Genomic DNA, 18,179 nt, shown 5'->3' with positions numbered 1-18,179 from the left:
CTTTAAATTGGAGTACTGTTTGTGACTTTTTCCATTATTTTAAAAATGCAATTAAAGTGATTTCTTTCTTTTTAATGGAAATTTCCATCGAAATCGAAACTTTCTCCGAAATTTCCTTAAATTTGAAGTACTGAAATCGAAACCGAAACTGAAATTTGAATCCTTGGCTCCAATAAGCTTAAAATTTTGGCTCTGCCCCTGAATATGAGAAAGTATTCAATGCATCGACGTGCACTTACATTAATAATAATGGACAGCTAGATAATATTAAATGTAGTTTTTTATTATTAAAAAAATATTTTCCACATATATCTACAACTGAGATCTAGTAGATCTGCTGGTTCACTTACATTACCGAAACGCAGAAGAATTTTCTCCCGATATATGTTATGCCACCCTCTATTTGTTTTTATTTTATACCTTATCCCTTAAGTGTTTTTGAAAATGTAGTGCACTGGAGATATTATCAAGTACAACTTATATAATAAAAACAAATAAATTATATGTAGATTGACATGCATCATGCATGTGAGATGTGTTAATTACACAACCCTCAGTTTAACCCTACGGACTCATTTAATGAAAACAAGAAAATCAGCAAACAACAAATCTTGTTACAACACTAATAAATTTATAATACCTAATAACAAGATACTATTTAATTTTTGTAATTAGTAATTAATTACGTCCCCAAAGCATTTAATAATAGTGATCCAAGATCTCAAATAGTAATTAAATTCATCAGAAGAATTCTAAATCCGTTGATTATAAGAACAAAAAAACATGAATAATCAATGTTGGCAAATAGTTTAGCAAGACAAGACATAGGACATAACAAAAACTAGGAAAAACAGGAAAGAATGAAGGAAGGAAGATGATGGGTATTTATTCCTACATCTGATGCTACAGGCATACGTATGACACTACGCTTTGCAGCTGATTGAATTAGGCATGTGCTTTCGTCAAGTCTGGTCCTTGTTTATCGCAATACGCACTCACTGACATAAGCAGACCAGTAGAGTTATTACCAAAGTTTGAAAACTTGCAAATTAGATCTTCGGTACTGTTAAAGCACCATGCGCAGTCAACGACAAAAGCAGGATAATGGAGTACCCACCTGTCCATTGAAGTTGCCGTAAGAAAGTATCCAAAAACGACACACATATGCACTATGCACTACGACTATTGCTACTCTCAAGTCTCAATTAGTGAATGGTGGCGACACTGCCCCTTATAAATGGGTATTTGTCAGATAAACACCACAATATATCATCTTCCTCAAAATATACCGACCATGGAAGACATCTTCTTTTACACTTCTCTCTCCATCATCGTGTGCCTGCTGATCACTCTAAAGCTGTTTGAATGGCGACGTTACCCCAACCTCCCTCCAAGTCCTTCCTTATCTCTTCCGATTCTCAATCACCTCCACCTTCTCAAATCCCCGGTCCACCGCACCTTCCACCGCCTCTCCCAGAAATGCGGCCCCATCTTCTCCCTCTGGTTCGGCTCCCGCCGCGTGGTCATTATCTCCTCCTCCTCCGCCGTGCAAGAATGCTTTACCAAAAATGACATCGTGTTGGCAAACCGTCCCCCCACGCTCCTGAGTAAGCACTTTGCGTACAACAGCACCACCATTACGACCTCCCCCTACGGCGATCAATGGCGAAACGTTCGGCGTATCGGCACTGTCGAGGTCTTGTCCACAAGCCGGCTCAACTCTTTCTCAGATGTCAGAAAAGAAGAAGTCAAGCACTTGCTGCGCAAGCTTTTTCTAAACGCAGAAGAAGAAGAAGGTTGTTTTGTGAAAGTGGAGCTGAGGTCTATGTTATATGAGCTGACCTTCAACAACATAATGACAATGATGGCGGGGAAGAGGTATGTCGGGGACCATGTTGCGAACAAGAAAGAGGGGAAGGAGTTCATTGAGATCATGGATGAGGCGTTTTCGTACAGCTTGGGAACCAACCCCGGAGAATTCATGCCCTTTTTCAGATGGTTTGGTGGTAATGGTTATGAGAGGAAGGTGAAGAAGTTGGGTAAGAGAGCAGATATGTTCTTGCAACGTCTAATTGATGAGCACAGGAACAAGACTGCTTCAGAGAGTAAAAATACCTTGATCGACCACATGCTTTCTCAGCAGGGGTCAGAACCTGAATATTACACTGATGAGATTATCAAAGGACTTATACTGGTTAGTAAAAATTTCTTGCATCTCAAATTTAGGGCCTCGCGTTTTTCGGTTATGTCCAAAATTACGGTCATAGTAGTTCATCTTTTAGTGTTAAGTATTTACTTTATAAGAAAGATAATCAAATAAGAGTCTCAAACGATATAACTTAATTTTTTTTTTTTTTTTGGTCAAGTTATTAATTAACTCGAGTTAATTTTCAGAATCTATTATTGGCTGGCACTGATACATCGGCAGTGACATTAGAATGGGCCATGTCTGGTTTGCTAAACCATCCGGATACGTTAGATAAGGCTAGAGCTGAACTGGATGCTCAACTTGGTCAAGAACGCTTAGTAGACGAACAAGACATTTCTAAGCTTCCCTACATACAAAGTATTATCTCCGAGACTCTTCGATTGTATCCAGCGGCACCAATGCTATTACCACATTTTGCATCAGATGATTGCGTTGTAGGTGGATTTGATATACCACGTGACACATTGATATTGGTCAATGCATGGGCCATACATAGAGACCCGAAGTTGTGGGATGATCCCGAAAGCTTCAAACCTGAGAGGTTTGAAATCGGCAGAAAGGACGAGGCACACACATATATTCCATTTGGAATGGGAAGAAGGGCATGCCCCGGAGTAGGATTGGCCCAACGTGAGGTAGGCTTGACTTTGGCTTCATTGATTCAATGCTTTGAGTGGAAGAGGGTCAGTAAGGAGGAGGTTGATATGACTGAAGGCACAGGACTCACCATGCCTAAAGTAGTGCCATTGGAGGCCATGTACAAACCATGCTCCTTTTTTAACAAGGTCTTCCATTGATCAGTGGACAATTTTTATACTAAAATGTATTATTAAACGTCATTAAGTTATGGGTTGTTGGTTATTTAGAATAGAGAAATTCTTAGGTGGGGGTTTCCCCACTACGTGGCTTTAGGGCCAACCAATCAGAAGAAAGAAAATTTTCTCTCTTTTTCGAAACTGCCCCTGCTCCCTAAAGTGCAATATCAAAAACACCTCCCCTGCTAGGCAGTGATTGGTCCGCCCCACCACGCAAGATTCTCTCGAGAGAATAACTATCATCGTAGACATTTGTGAGGTAAGTGAGATAGGGAAAATATTGTCGATTCTACTAAATAAATGTATTAATAAATTATAAGCTATATAAATTGTGTACAATATCGTGCTACTATTGTTGCTGTACGTATAGTGTATATTGATGCCTTTGTTTTGGTTTTGGTCTTCAATTCATTAATTTTTCTTATTAATTCTCAATATTTATTCTTTATATACAAATGAGATTGAAAGATGAATATCGATGTATATTTTTACTTTTTTATAATTTTTACTAAATTTATTTAGACACTCTAACTTTTAATTTATAACAGAGAGCTTGAGAAACCTGTAATATATTAAGAAATTTATTTTTTCTGCATAATAAAAGCCAAAGAGAGAGGTGGACGTTCTAACTCTAGCCTTTATTTAAATGGTATGACCATCTCCAATGGGAGCCTTTCACTGTGGACTTAATATTATTCCACATGACATAGTGGTACTGGACAATAAATACAAATCTTAAGTTTTGGGTAATTTTGAAAGCAAACCTGAGAAGTTGAAACCAACAGTAAGGATGAGGTGGACAAGCTTATGCCGTTTGGAAATGGGAAGAAGGCTAGGGTTTGCTCTGAAGCAAGCTTGGATAAACGTGAAGTTGGCATGACTTTGGCTTCCCGGGCCTTGTAGACACCGCTCGTCACACTATGGGAGCTGGCCATGCCCGAAGTCGTTAATTACCTTAACCGCAAAGGAGTGGATGCTGATTAATGCTTTGAGTGGGAGAGAGTTAGTGAGAAAGAGATTGATATGACTGAAGGTAAAAGGCTTACCATACCTAAAGCTGTGTCTTTAGAAGCATTGTGCACAGGGATGATCCTGATTTTTTGGAGATCTGAGGTGCACAACTAAAATGTGGCTTCATGTCAAATTAGCAACTACTATTTAGACAACTTTTTTCTTCAAATAACTACATATAACATTGATTGTGACCTTTTATACATTGATTAACTGCATATATATATATATATATATATGGGGCTCAAATAGATGACCTCATCAATGGAAAGTCATAGTCTTACCACTACAACAAACACGCACACAGAAATAAAATTATGAAAGAAAAGTATTAGAAATTGTGTTAATGGATGAGCAGAAGCTTATTACTTTGAAAAAAAAATATATAGATGAAGATTAAACTGGTGCTCCTTTGATTTGGCTCTTTTATTTTTGTTGTATGTATGCATTAAAATCTAGAAGTCTAATTTTTTAGGGGAATAATAAATTCATTGATTGAAAAATCATGACGACCATATTAGATCAGTGCCAGAGTGTTACATATGTTTGGGCTCATCTCCTTCATAGTGTCAAAGCTACTAACGGCCTGACCAAGAATGCTTCTGGTAAGCAATGTACACCCATTAGATCTCGGGTTACCACTTTATTTAGACTTTTTTTTTTCTTCAAATAACTACATATAACATTAATTGCAACCTTCTTCTTTTTTAAATAGATGGGGCTTAAATTGATGACCTTATAAATGGAATGTCATTATCTTACCACTGCACCAAACACACGCACCAAAACAAAATTATGAAAGAAAAGTAGCATATGAAAGAAAGACATTAGAAATTGTTTTAAAGGATGAGCAGAAGCTTGTTACTTTGAAAAAAAGAAGAAGAATATATAGATGAAGATTATACTGGTTTTGCTCCTTTGATTTGGCTCTTTCGTTTTGGTTGTATGCATACATTAAAATGTAGAATTCTAATTTTTTAGGGGAGTAATCTATTCATTGATTGAAAAATCATGACGACCACATTAGATCAATGCTAGAGTGATACATATGTTTGAACTCATCTCTTTCATAATGTCGAAGCCACAGACGACCTGACCAAGCGTGCTTTTAGTAAGCAATCTATAGCCATTAGATCTCAGGTTACACACTTTATTCAAAGTGACTAAAACTAAAACCGTGGACTATTGGATATTACATGACTCAAAACAATTAACTAGTAATCAGTATAAGACTCAAATGGTGTACATCAATACTAGCCAAACGGATGCACCTATCATATACATCAAAATCTCAGTCCCAATCCAAAATGCTAAGAGAGAAGATTAGGGTTTGAGCCTAAAGGCCCAAGCCCAACATCATCTTATGTGCATCTCAAGCAAGAAGGTCGTCACCATCGAACAAAAACTAGAGCTCTAAAGGGCTTCCCCTCAACCACCTCAGGCGGACAGCCTGGTCCCTGAATCGACCATTGAGAATGATGAAAAGAAAACTAGCTCGTCTTGGAGTCTACTTAGGATCAAGACAAAGCTAAATAACCAAAGCTTCACAAGGGTCACTCCAAAAATTCAAAGAGTTGTATACCAATCCAGATCACCACGCTGTTACCATCGAGATCACAAGATCACCACAAAACCAATAACTATTAGGCCTGGGCACGGGACGAGCCCTTATGTCAATTTGTTGGGCCCGGGAATGAGCTCGAATTTTTTGGGCCTAAGCCCAAAATAAGTTATTCATTGGCAGCGACCGTTGTAAGAAAGACAGAAAATTTTTGGAGCCAGGTCTTCGGGCTTTTGGCCCCAAACTGGCCTTAAAGAAAAAAGGCCGAGAATGGAAGCGCGACCAAACCTACAATTAGAAGCAAAACTTGATAACAAATCCTACGATAACAACCCGAAGCACCCAGACTCTAAGGGTATTGGGTTGTCTTTGAACTTCATCTTTTGTTAAAGTTTAAACTTTTATCTGCTTCGATTGGCCATCACCGAAGCTCGAAGACGACCTCCCAGTGATTCTGAAATCCCTAAGCCCTTTCAAGCTCAACCAAATTCAGCGACGGCGAGGATGGGTATCGGGAATTCAACCCCGAAGAGTCAGAAAGCCCATTGAAAAAGCATAGCCAATTCATTCCTCGAAACAGTTGGGGGTGGATAATGAAAGAGAAGTGCTTTACCATGAAGTAGGAGACCAATCAAGACTAGGGTTTAGAGGGAAGAGACCCTCATGATGGTGTCGATATATCTGGGCCGCCAGAAATTGATATATCCGGGAAGAGAAGAAAATCTGGAGTAGAACACTTGTGGAGAAAGAAAGAGGAAAAGAAAAAAGGGAAGGAAGACTACTAAAATTTTTTAAAAAAGATATTTATTTATTAAGCTTAGGGCCCAACATGCTTTTTAATATTCAAAACCTCGGATCGGGTCGGGAGCGGACCGAGTTTAAGCCAGTCGAAACCGAACCGGAGCATTTTGACAAATTATTTTTTAAAACCCAGACCGAACCGACCAGTACTGACCAGGTTTTCAGACTTATGGAAAATTTTTCCACCCCTAATGGCTATAATGTCCATTATGAAAGATGCCTATAGAATACGCTGCACCAGACTGAAGGAAGAAAGGCTCGATCATTACCCTCCTCCACGAAAAAACCATACGATCGAACCCCTTGGAAGCACCCCCGTCCTTCCTACAAAATGTAGCACCAAATGATGCTTTGCTAGCTGGAGGCAAAACCTGAAGCTCTGCCTCTACCTCTACTGCTCTCAAAATCTTAGAGTTCAAGTCTCATCTTTTCTTTGTTTCTTGGGTCATAGACTCTTCTAAGCATAGCAGTCTAATTAAGAAACAATATTAATGTAAAAAGAAGAAAAAGAGTATTCAAATACCCAAAAAAGAGAAAAAGATAAAAAAGAACATGTCAGAAATGAAAGTAAATGAGGTTGAATTAACTTGGGTATTTTCAGCGGACACAAGGAGTACTGACCACTACGCTAGTATGACTATAATGGTACATAAATGAAGCGCAGCGCGCACATATATCTATATATATATATATATTCGTTTCAAAGTTTATAAAGATCATATTACCAAAGGTTCAATGGAGAATGATGCCTTGAGGCAACCACCTCAGGCTGCAACCCTAAGGGTCAGTCTTGCATGTGCAAACCACGCTCATATGGACCTGGGCATGGTCCCAGACCGACTGTTTTTTAGGGACCGAGACCAAACCAACAGGATGGATTTCAGGCAGGGCCAACACTTTCTGAAAACAGGGACCAGATTCAACCCGGACTGACACTGAACGGGCTGGTCCTGCCGAGTTTTCGGTTAACAAATTACAATTCCAGATTTTCAGATTTCATATACAACACTGCAGCCAAACTATAATACAATCACAATTTACAATTCAAACAGCAAGGCTACAAATTATCAAACCATTATGTAAAACTACAGACCTATAGTAGTATAGCCTACAGCCTGCAAATCAAACCATTCTGCATCTAAAATCTCAGCGATCGATTATTCATCAACACCAAGTCACCAACTGAACAGTTTTCCAGCAAATTTGAGCAGCAATTAGAAGTCTAGAATTCTATAACATTAAGAAATTAAACATAAAAAAGAAAAAGGAAAATAATCAAATTGCTTAATTACCAGATAGTGAGTAACATTGTACTGAAGCAACAAAGTTAAAGAAACTAAGAACTATGCAATTCAGCAATTCTGCAAAGTATAAGGCACAATAATAGAGTTTTTATCACAACCGGTGTCTAAACTTTTTTGCACTCGACAGAATAATACCTAACTTTCAAAAGTGATCAAAATGATACCTAAACTTTTAAAAACAAATCAACTTGATACCTTGGCTTATTTTCCATCACTTCTCTGTTAAAATTGATCATGTGTGGTGCATGTGAGGTGTTTTTTGGGGTTATAATAGTATTTTCACACAAAAACTAATTTTAATTATTTTATATTTTATTTTGTTGATTCTCTTCTTCTTCTTCTATCGTCTACCTCTCTCTCTCTCTCTCTTCCTTTTTTTTTTTTTTTCAAAAGGTGGGAAACATCCCAACCTTATTTGTTCCTAAGATGGTGGAATTGAAATTGAATGGAAGATTTTAATTCTATAGAAGAAGAAGATTGGGTTATAGATGTTGATGACCCCTCTGACCATGAATCACTTCAATTTATGGGTTTGATTTTGCATCCATGCATCTCTGTATTCAGTTTCGGATTCCAATTCTGCAAAAAAATTTAATTCGAATTACAATTTTGTGGTGTCATCAGCGGCGGCGAGACCATTATATTTTCACGCAATTCTATTGCTTAATAATCATTGATCCAACTACTTTTATATAAACAAGAAAAAAAAAACTTGGGTTATAGATGCAATATGCAGAAAGAAGATGATTGAACTAAAGTTGCACAATCACAAGTAAAGAAGAATTAAGCTTGTATAGTTTGGTTGTAGATGACTAGATGCAATATGCAGATTGCAAAAGAACGAGAACAGAAAAAAGGAAAGAGAAAAAAAATAGATTTTCAACTAAAAATTTAGTGAAAGGTTGTATATACCCATAGTTTTAACAAAGATGTGACGAAAAATGAATGGAGGTATGAAATTGATCAATTTTTACAAGTCTAGGTACCTTTTTGATCACTTTTGAAAGTTGGGTATGAAATTGATCAATTTTTATAGGTCTAGGTACCTCTTTGATCACTTTTGAAAGTTGGGTATCATTATATCCGGTGCCAGAAAGTTTTGACACTAGTGGTGATAAAAACCCTTTAAACTTTAAACAACCATTCAACAATTCTGCAAAGTGCAAAGCCACAAGTTAAACAACCATTTTGCAAGTCTGCAACTCTCTAAGTCTAACAAATTAAAAACAAAAAAATAAACTGAAGTACTGAACTAGTGAATTATCTGAAACAAATTAAAGTGAAATAACTCCAAGGTCAAATTGCACAATGCTAGCTGAAAATCATCAAACACTTCATCAAAACATCCAAGCAGCTGCTGTTCATTTTTTTCCTTACACAAGTCATGAAGCAAAATAGGCAAAGTCACATACATTGAATACTGGTATACAGTGAAATAGGCAAAGATTCAAACCATATACACATTCCCATACACAGTTAATAAACTAAGTACTTTAGATTTCTTTGATGGCACTTTACTAACTTTATCAGCTTTTGAGGTTCCAGTTGCACTTGTCTTTGAAGGAGTTGCAACCACACTTGTCTTTGAGACTTTTACAGACTTTGAGGTTCCAACTGCATTTGTTGGAACATCTTCAGTTTCAATGAGACATTTGTTGTTTTCCCATGTCTTGTATTACTTCTACGGAAAACAATGAAACATTTAAATTATGATTAGAATCTCACCCATCAAATTAACAAGTGAAATATGGTAACAACAGGGAAAAAAAAAAGGAAGAAGAGAGATTTATAACAAATATTGAAAGTACCTCTTTCCATTTTTTCATAAAATTCAAGCCCTTCTATGCTTGGATAATATTCAATGTCAGATTGATCTTTTTTTCTAATCCAATTTTGCAAACAAATTAATGCTTCCACAATTTTAGGCTTTAAAGAGCTCCTATAAGGGTCAATGACTCTCCCATGTGTACTGAAGCAAGACTCAGATGCAACTGTGCTGACTTGGATTGCATGTACATCCCTTTCAACAACAGTAAGTTTTGGATATTTGCAGTCATTTATCTTCCAGCAAGTAAGCAGTTGCCAGTCTTCTTCTTCTTTGGGCTTCTGTATTGGATCAAGGATGTACCTTTCCACTTCACGCTCAACAACAATTTCTTCAAATTCTGCTAGGGCTTTCTACCTCCCTTATAACATCTCAGCCATTTTCCCTATCATTTTCTTGTTCTTGGACTTGAAAGATGTGGCTGTTGCTTTTGTGTTGCTGGAAACACACAGTTTGTTACGTTGTTGCTTTTAGTCTTTGAAGAGGCATTGCTTGATGTTCCATACAGATTAGTTAAGGATCCTAATAGTTTTTTAACTTCAATATACTTTGCTTTCACTGTCACAGCATCATAATTCAGCATTTGTGAACAAATGTGACTTATATTTTTCAACTTGAACTTGGGATCCAAGACTAGGGCTACTACAACAACCTATTCATATCATCATTCATCAATGCTTCCAAAATACATTTTAAACTTTGATCTCATTTTCACTGCCATCGCAACCATTATTTTGTTGCACTTTTGCTTCCATGACTCATCTCAAGCTGCACAAAGAGTGCATCAATCTCAGCTTGTATTGCCACAATGTCATGAAAAGCCTTATGAGTAGTGGGGTGTTTGGTTGCACTGATTCTCATTGTGACATCATAAAAAACCCTCAAGAACTTAAACAAAAATTTTAGCTTTATCCCAATTTGCATCATCTTGGGAGTTTTTTTTTTTCCTGAACTTCAATTTCAAACTCTTCTTCCTCCTCAACCTCTTCATTTTCATCAAAATGGGCCAAGTACTTTAGCTCTTCCTCCTCAGACAATCTATCAAACGCTATCCTCAACTCTAAAGTTGTGTCAAGCATTAAAAATATGGATGAAATTGCCGCCAAACATTGGGGGGTTCTTCCATCCTGCCATTTTCCTTTTCAAAGGTTAGGGCCCACACGCAGCCACTTTTGGCAGCTCATATGGGCGCGTGCAGTGTATTTCGGTGTTTTAATTTCACCGATTGGATAGAGCTAATTGATATGAACATGTCGATATGATTTTTGTTGAATTTGGTGAACGTTAGGTAATCGATCTTAATTTCCGAAGCTTCTAGATTTCGGGGTATTATTTGTGATGATCCGACCATTGGATCGACCCCATTTTTCGATAGGTTATTACAATTATTGAGTCAACGTAGCCTATGAAATTTGAGCTCTTTCCGATATGATTTCGAGTTTTCGATGAATTATCATTTTAGGGTTTCAAATTTTATTATCGGTTATTTATTTTTGATTTTCAAACATAGTTATTCATAATATCATTTCGTTCAGGAACACGTGTAGATCAAACTCGAGGAGGAATTTGGTGAGTTAACCTTTTCTTAAATGAAATTGCATGCAGTGTGTGTGTGTGTGTGTGTGGAGGCTAAGACGGCCTAACAAAGAAAGAAACTTAGCTCAAACGGCTAGAAACAGTCCTGCTTTTGGTAATGTCACACATGTCATTAAGCAGGATATCCCTAACTTGTGGAGGAGGGTGCTCAAGGTAGTTTATGCATAAATCATCCTCTAAGCAGCAATTGGATAAACCATTGGCAACCATATTTTCTTCCCCATACATATGGTGTATATCAGCTTCCAATATCAGTTTCCAAGAAGAGACTGAGATAAGCGCTGCAACTGTGAAGAATAGAATAGAGAGGATGAAGTTCATCAGTTCGCCTATTCAAGAGAAGCATTAGGGTCTCAGAATCCCATAACAATTTTCCCTCTATATCTCTCTGAGGTCATTTTTAAGCCAATGAGAATCCCCTAGGCTTCAGCCTTAATCACCTGGCCAACACCAAGACTATTACAAATAAAAGCCACAAATCCAATTTCCTCTGTGAGCTCTCAAAACACCACCAGATCTTATACGACAAGACTGAGCTTTCCTAGCCCCATCAACATTGAGTTTAAACCAACCATCATCTGGGCACCTCCACTTCAGCTCAATGGTAGAAAAATTTAGATCATAATTTCTTTTCCCTTGAGCAGCTTGCCATGTAGATGTAGCATCTGCTATTACTTTCCATGGTGTAAACGGCATTTTAAATTCTTCATCAAAATTGACTTATTTCTCCATTTCCATAAAAACCAGCATGTATAGATGAAGATGTATTCCATTACAAACCATTATAGCAATAATCATTGCAGTGAATATTTACAACAAACCAGTCCCATCAATTAAGGCGTGCTAAGACCTCTACTTATCTTGTCCAGACAGATGACCTTTTTCCAAACATCTATAGCTCTAGAACAGTCCCTAAGAAGATGGATTAAAGTTTCAGGGTACTTCGTGACAGAAAGGGTAATTAGAGACAACAGTAAAACCTCTCTTGGTCCTCTTCATATTAGTTAAGATTTTTCCATGGGACACAGGCCAAGCAAACGTCTTTAGTTTGGGAGGGGTAGAAATATTCCAGATGTTGTTCCATTTATAACTACTGAATCCTTCCTCCTTAATTAGAGCAAGGTATGCTGACTTGACAAAAAATTTCCCATTTGAAGCTTCATCCCAGATTCTCATATCAGGACCACTATTCAAGAAATCAACAAGAATGCTGAGAATCTGGTTAACAATATCAGCACTGAAGTGATTCTTGAGAAAATTCACATCCCATCCATCTTGGTTCCAAGTATAGGGGAGGAAACATGATCAGCAAGGGGGCCACAATGTAGCCATTTATCAAACCAGAAGGAGATTCTTTGACCATCGTCAACACGCCAAATTAAACCTTTTCTTAATAACTCCACACCAAAAGTGATGCTTCTCCAAGTACTCGAACATCTAGATGGATTTTTGTAGGTAGGGTCAAGGCATGATACTTTTTACAAATACTTCATCTGTAAGACATCCTGCCACAGTCCTTCTCTAGGTTGCATCAACCTCTAGCCGATTTTAGAAAGCATGGCTTGATTCATCATTGATGTCTTTTTAATACCAAGACCACCAACACTTTTAGGTCTGCTTATTTTTTGATAGGTTGTTATAGTTATCGAGTCAACGCAACCTATAAATTTGAGCTCTTTCCAAAATGATTTTGAGCTTTCGACGAATTATCATTTTAGGGTTTCTATTTTTATTATCGAAAATTTAAATTTATTTTCGATTCTTCAACGTAGTTATTCATAATATCATTTTGTTTAAGAAGATGTGTAGATCGAACTCAAGGAGGAATTTATCAGAGAACCATCATAACTGTAATTCTGTGAGTGGACCTTTGCTTATTAATGAAATTGCATGCAGTATATAATTTTTGTGTATTAAATTATCGTATTGACTTTTATGATAATATTTGAGCATGAATAATTTATCAATATTTCATGATTTATGACAGGACCCGCCTTGGATTTCACCCTGAAATCCGAGGTGGCCCTGCGGGGCCCACCTTAGAGATAACTCAATCGAGAACTGGTCGAGTCACCCCTAAAGTGGACTACCCAAAACACAAATCCACAGTAGATCAGAGCCAACAAAGAAGTGCGGAAGCCATTCATCAACTATGCCTCGAACCACGTACGCCCGACCTCAACTAATAACGCCTGCAAACTGGGCATTAGAAACCGAAAGGCCCAGGGGAAAGTAGACGAAAAACGTTAGCGTGAGTGGACAAAAATAAACAATTTAAAATAAGAAGGATTTCATACTTTCCCACATTTATTCCTTTAAAAACTCGATGCATGCACAAATGGTAAAACACATTTAGCTTTAAAACCAAGGATTTCAAAACGATAAACCGACTAGCCTCGCTAGTCACAACATTCGAAAAATATATCGTAAAACCGAAATCTCGTTTCTCAAGAAGATAAGACCAGCCCCGCTGGCTACAGTGAAAATCGGACTAGCCCCGCTAGTCAAGCAACGATAAAATATGGGGAAGAAGTTTCACCATACGAAAGAAGGGAGCCTCCCAGGCTCGGGTCGGAGTGTCCCACACTCTGGAGCATCCCATGCTCTGCTCTTACTCACCCACAAACACATAGTAAGCATGGAGGAGTACTAATAGGCTAGCTAGCAATAAATATGACGACCCAGGTATGGTGGGTAAAAACCATACGAAAATCGAAAATCAGTAAGGCTTCCCCAATATCTCACGAGAAAGTACATAATCCAACGACGTGGCCCCGCACGCCAACATATTCTCGAAATCATAAACCATTAGACAAGAAATAATCGATAAATATAATTCCATCGAAAATCCCATTTTCGAAAAATATTCCAGAATTCTCAATATCGACGAATAGAAATGTATTATAAATTTCCGGAAATCACCTCGGAAAAATAATTCGTCGAAAATCATTCTTTCAAATAAAAGCCATATATCGAAGATATTTATCGAAAGCTCAAAATCCATTTCCGAATCATAATTGAAAATAATTCATAATTAATCTCCGAAAATAAATCATAAATCCAAATCCGAGCATAATAGATTCGTAACCGAAATTCATGTGGAAAAACAATGTCATAATTATAATCCAAGGCAAAATATTATGCTCGATAAATAAAATGATAATTAAATTAATCAATAATTTCAAGATAAATGCATGCATCATTATTTAAAACAAAAGTCCACTCACAGTACTATTGGGCGACCACGCAATCGAGTTCCTTCATCTAGCCGTAGCTCGCAACATTGCCCTGTACACAATTATATTTCCGTAAACGGCAATCCGATAAAATAAATACGAACCTAAACGAAACCCGAAAATCTCTATCTCCAATACTTCTCAAATTCCACCCAAATCTCTTCCACAACACCAATTCCTCAATTTACATATTCCACAATGAAAACGAGGGAAATCCGACGGCCGGATTTCCCACAATTCAATCACAAAACTTCAAACTTCGTAAAATCACAAACAATTCCAAACTCCTCCAAAATTCACCAAACTTCACATATAAGCTCTACAACATATATACAATTTAATGGGCTAAAAACTGAAATTAAAACACTGCCCTATATGCCTCCACGCGCCACCAACAGTGGCAGCGCGTGGGCCCCACGCGCCGGCGGCCACCACCTCCGATGGCCACCAAATTTTGGCAGCACCACCTACTCAACAGACCCAACATTTTTCACAACTACAACAAGTTCCAATTTTACCTTGAAGGGCTCCAATTTGGCCGTTGAACACGAGCCCAGAAAACCCAAGAACCCTAGAATCGGGTTCTCCTTGACTCTCCTTCTACACTGCAAATCGTGGCTCAAGGCTAGGGGCAAAACGATCCTTGGCAAAAACCGCACCTTCGACCGTGGTTTGGTGGCCGGAATCGGAAGAATTGCCGGAAAACCCCAATCTGCTACAGTTCTCTTCAAGCCGTCGATTCCCACTTTTCCGGCCAAATCGCCGTGACCCGCTGCTGCTAGCGTGTGGAGCAGAATGAGACGCACCGGTGATGACCATGGCTCGTCCCCAGGTGGCCGGACGACGGCGAATCGAAAGGAAGAAGGAGAGAGTCCGACACGGGGAAAGAAGAAAGAGGAAGAGAGAGAAATCGGGGTAGGGGGGTAGGTTTCCCGAAATGGAAACTTACCCTGGTAACTCGGCTATTTATAGAAAGTTACCGTGAACAGTAACCATAAACAGTAACTTTAATCTTTTGCTTATAACTTTTGCATACGAGCTCCGATTTTTACGTACCACATATGCACGCGCTCGGTTTAACGTCCCCTACAATTTTCATGAAGAACATTTTCTCAAATTTTGACCCGAACAAAAAGTCAATTTTTAGGGCCACTAAAAGCACTAAACCGAAAGTAAAAGTGAAAGTAAAGGTCGTTTACCGTCCAAATGACTAGTAAACAGGTAAATTGAGATACGGGACGTTACAATTTATGTCTTTGATGATTTACGAGGTTGGTTAAGTTGAGATTGAGTTTTACTTTCCGAAAGCTTTTATTAATTACCGAGTCAATTGAATTTTGAGCTATTAAGATTTCCTTTCGGAAAGTTGATGAATTATTGAAAATCTCATTTTCAAAAAATGAAGATTTGAATATTATGAGTTGATGAGTTAAATATAAAATGAGAAATTATGAGTTAGAGTTATGAATTAAATGAGGTAAATGATGAAAAGATGATGATGTTAGCGTATGCATGTATTACTTGGTCGGCAGTACCCTCCAGGTAATAGTCAGGTCAGCAGTACCCTCTAGACAATATTTGGTCGGCAGTACCCTCTTATGCGTCATCTGGTCAGCAGTATCCTCCAAATGGCATGAGATGATTAGTCGGCAATACTCTCTAACCATCGATGGTTAGTCAGCAGTGCCCTCTAATCATTGCCTCTTAGTATTTCGGTCAGGAGTACCCTTCGATGAGTCATCTAGTCGACAGTGTCCTCCAAATGGCATGAGAAGGTTAGTCGGCGGTACCATCTAGCCATCGCCTCCTCGTATTTCAGACGACAGTACCCTTCAAATGGTATGAGATGACTAGTCGGCAATACCCTCTAGCCATCGTCTATGTTATGGTGTGAGTTTTTTAAATTGAGAGTTCTGAGATTTCTAAAATGAATTTGAGATATAACTATGTTTGAGATATCATCATGTTTTGAGTTGATTTGCAATATGTTTTTGAGATTCAGTACCAGAGAGTTTACAGCATGTTTTTAAGATATCAGTAGCAAAGTATGATTAAAAGTATTTTTTTGAAGACTTTACTGCTTGCTTGGTTTTTATCAGAAATTAAATTTTGGAAAGCATTAAATTTTACTTTATTTCATTGAAATTATTTATTTTTCATCCATTCACTCTAACAGTTTTCAATGTTTTTCCCTGGATTTTTCAGTTTTCCATGCCCAGTCTGCATATTAGTTGAGGTCAATTGTATGTAGGTGTCGAGGCATAGTGTTCGCCACTCCCGTCATTTATGTAAGTTATATGTTTATTCTATTCAGTTCATTGTCTAGTTGTTCTGATTACTAATTTTTAATTGTACTTATGATAATTTGAGTTTAAGCTTCCTTATATCTATATTATATATATATATATATATATATATATATATATATATAGTGTTCGCCACTCCCGTCATTTATGTAAGTTATATGTTTAACCTACTTGTATTCTATTCAGTTCATTGTCTAGTTGTTCTGATTACCAATTTTTAATTGTACTAATGATAATTTAAGTCTCAAGATTTGAGTTTAAGATTCCTTTTATATATATATATATATATATATATATATATATATATATATATATATATATATATATATATATATATATATATATCTTGGTAGAAGTGGAATTGTTGAAAGCATGTAGGCTGTTGTTGTTGATTTATTTTCACAGGTTGGGTAGTCCATTTTTAAGGATAATTATGTCAAATTTTTGGTAAACTTACTCCTAAAGTGGGCCCTATAGGGCCACTCTGGTCAAGGTGAAATCTGCGGTATGTCCTCTCAGTTTGTCCATCACTGATTAACACCTGCTATGTGTTTTCTAAATTTAGCCTACCAGGATACTTCTTACAAACTTTTTCTACATGTCTATGCAAAGTACTAGTACCATTAAAAGAAGAATAAGTAGCAATGTCAATGACACAATACCTGCATTTTGCACGATTCTCAAATTGAACTTCCTCTTTCTTCCCTTCTTTTTCAATGAAGGGTGGACTGTCGTACTTGTCGTAATGCTCCCACACCCACGACCCCGGGCAGCCTTCTTCATTTGCCTATCTTTTTCTCTTTTTTCTCTTTTTTGCCTCACCCTGGGATGCCTGAGTTGATGCTCCTTCTTCTTCACCTTCTACTACATGTTTTGGTTCCTTATTCTCACCTTGTTAGGGGAAAGCAACAATCTCATGATTCTCATTCCCATTTCCTCTATCAGCTTCTAGATCTTGAGAAGCTGAACTCGCAAGTGATAATAGAGCTAAGTCTGAGTGGATCGAATTCGATGAGGTTGCCATCGAGAGAGGGGAGCTGGTTACTGAAATTGAAGAAGAAGAAGAAGAAGAGATGAGCTGAGCTGATTTTTGGCCAAAGAAGAAGATAGATGAGCTGACTTTTGGTCGAAAAAATGGAGAGATCGAGAGGCGGAGTCGGAGACCTCTGAAACTGATGTTGAATTAGGGATTTCGATTTTCTGATAGGGATTTAGGGTTTGACTTTTGTTATTCATCAATCATCACCTATGGTCAAGTCGATACTAAGAGTATAGACTCGGAAAACTGACCTATTAATGGGAAACATGTGTATTACTTCGGGTATTCCAGTCCACGAAGTCATCCAAAGTCAAGAATTAGAACCGGCCCGAGAGACATTCATACTAGCTAAGACCGAACCGGCCCAAAAGCAGTCAATTTTCCCAAAAATCCTGGATCGAACCGAAGTTAAAATTAAGAATCTCTAGAGAACAAGAAGCTTTAGAGGATGAATTTTCTCGCACTTTCATTCAATA

At 37.7% G+C, this 18,179-nt stretch overlaps 1 protein-coding gene and 1 long non-coding RNA gene across 2 annotated transcripts; one reads left to right on the top strand and one right to left on the bottom strand.

Annotated features, from left to right (window-relative positions):
• Positions 1-1,238: 1,238 nt before the first annotated feature.
• Positions 1,239-3,387, top strand: LOC133724501 (cytochrome P450 81Q32-like). The gene is made up of 2 exons (XM_062151252.1): positions 1,239-2,194; positions 2,395-3,387. The coding sequence occupies exons 1-2, from the start codon at positions 1,295-1,297 to the stop codon at positions 3,004-3,006; spliced, it is 1,512 nt and encodes a 503-aa protein (XP_062007236.1). The 5' UTR covers positions 1,239-1,294; the 3' UTR covers positions 3,007-3,387.
• A 9,661-nt stretch (positions 3,388-13,048) lies between these two features.
• Positions 13,049-17,892, bottom strand: LOC133730482 (uncharacterized). Its single transcript, XR_009856658.1, has 3 exons — positions 17,327-17,892; positions 14,350-14,410; positions 13,049-13,321 (listed from the first exon to the last, which is right to left on the bottom strand). It is a non-coding gene; the product is annotated as an uncharacterized LOC133730482 (long non-coding RNA).
• Positions 17,893-18,179: the final 287 nt, after the last annotated feature.

This window comes from Rosa rugosa, chromosome 1 (assembly GCF_958449725.1).
Source record: "Rosa rugosa chromosome 1, drRosRugo1.1, whole genome shotgun sequence".
NCBI classification, from domain to species: domain Eukaryota; kingdom Viridiplantae; phylum Streptophyta; class Magnoliopsida; order Rosales; family Rosaceae; genus Rosa; species Rosa rugosa.
This window is presented reverse-complemented; position numbering and strand designations above follow the sequence as displayed.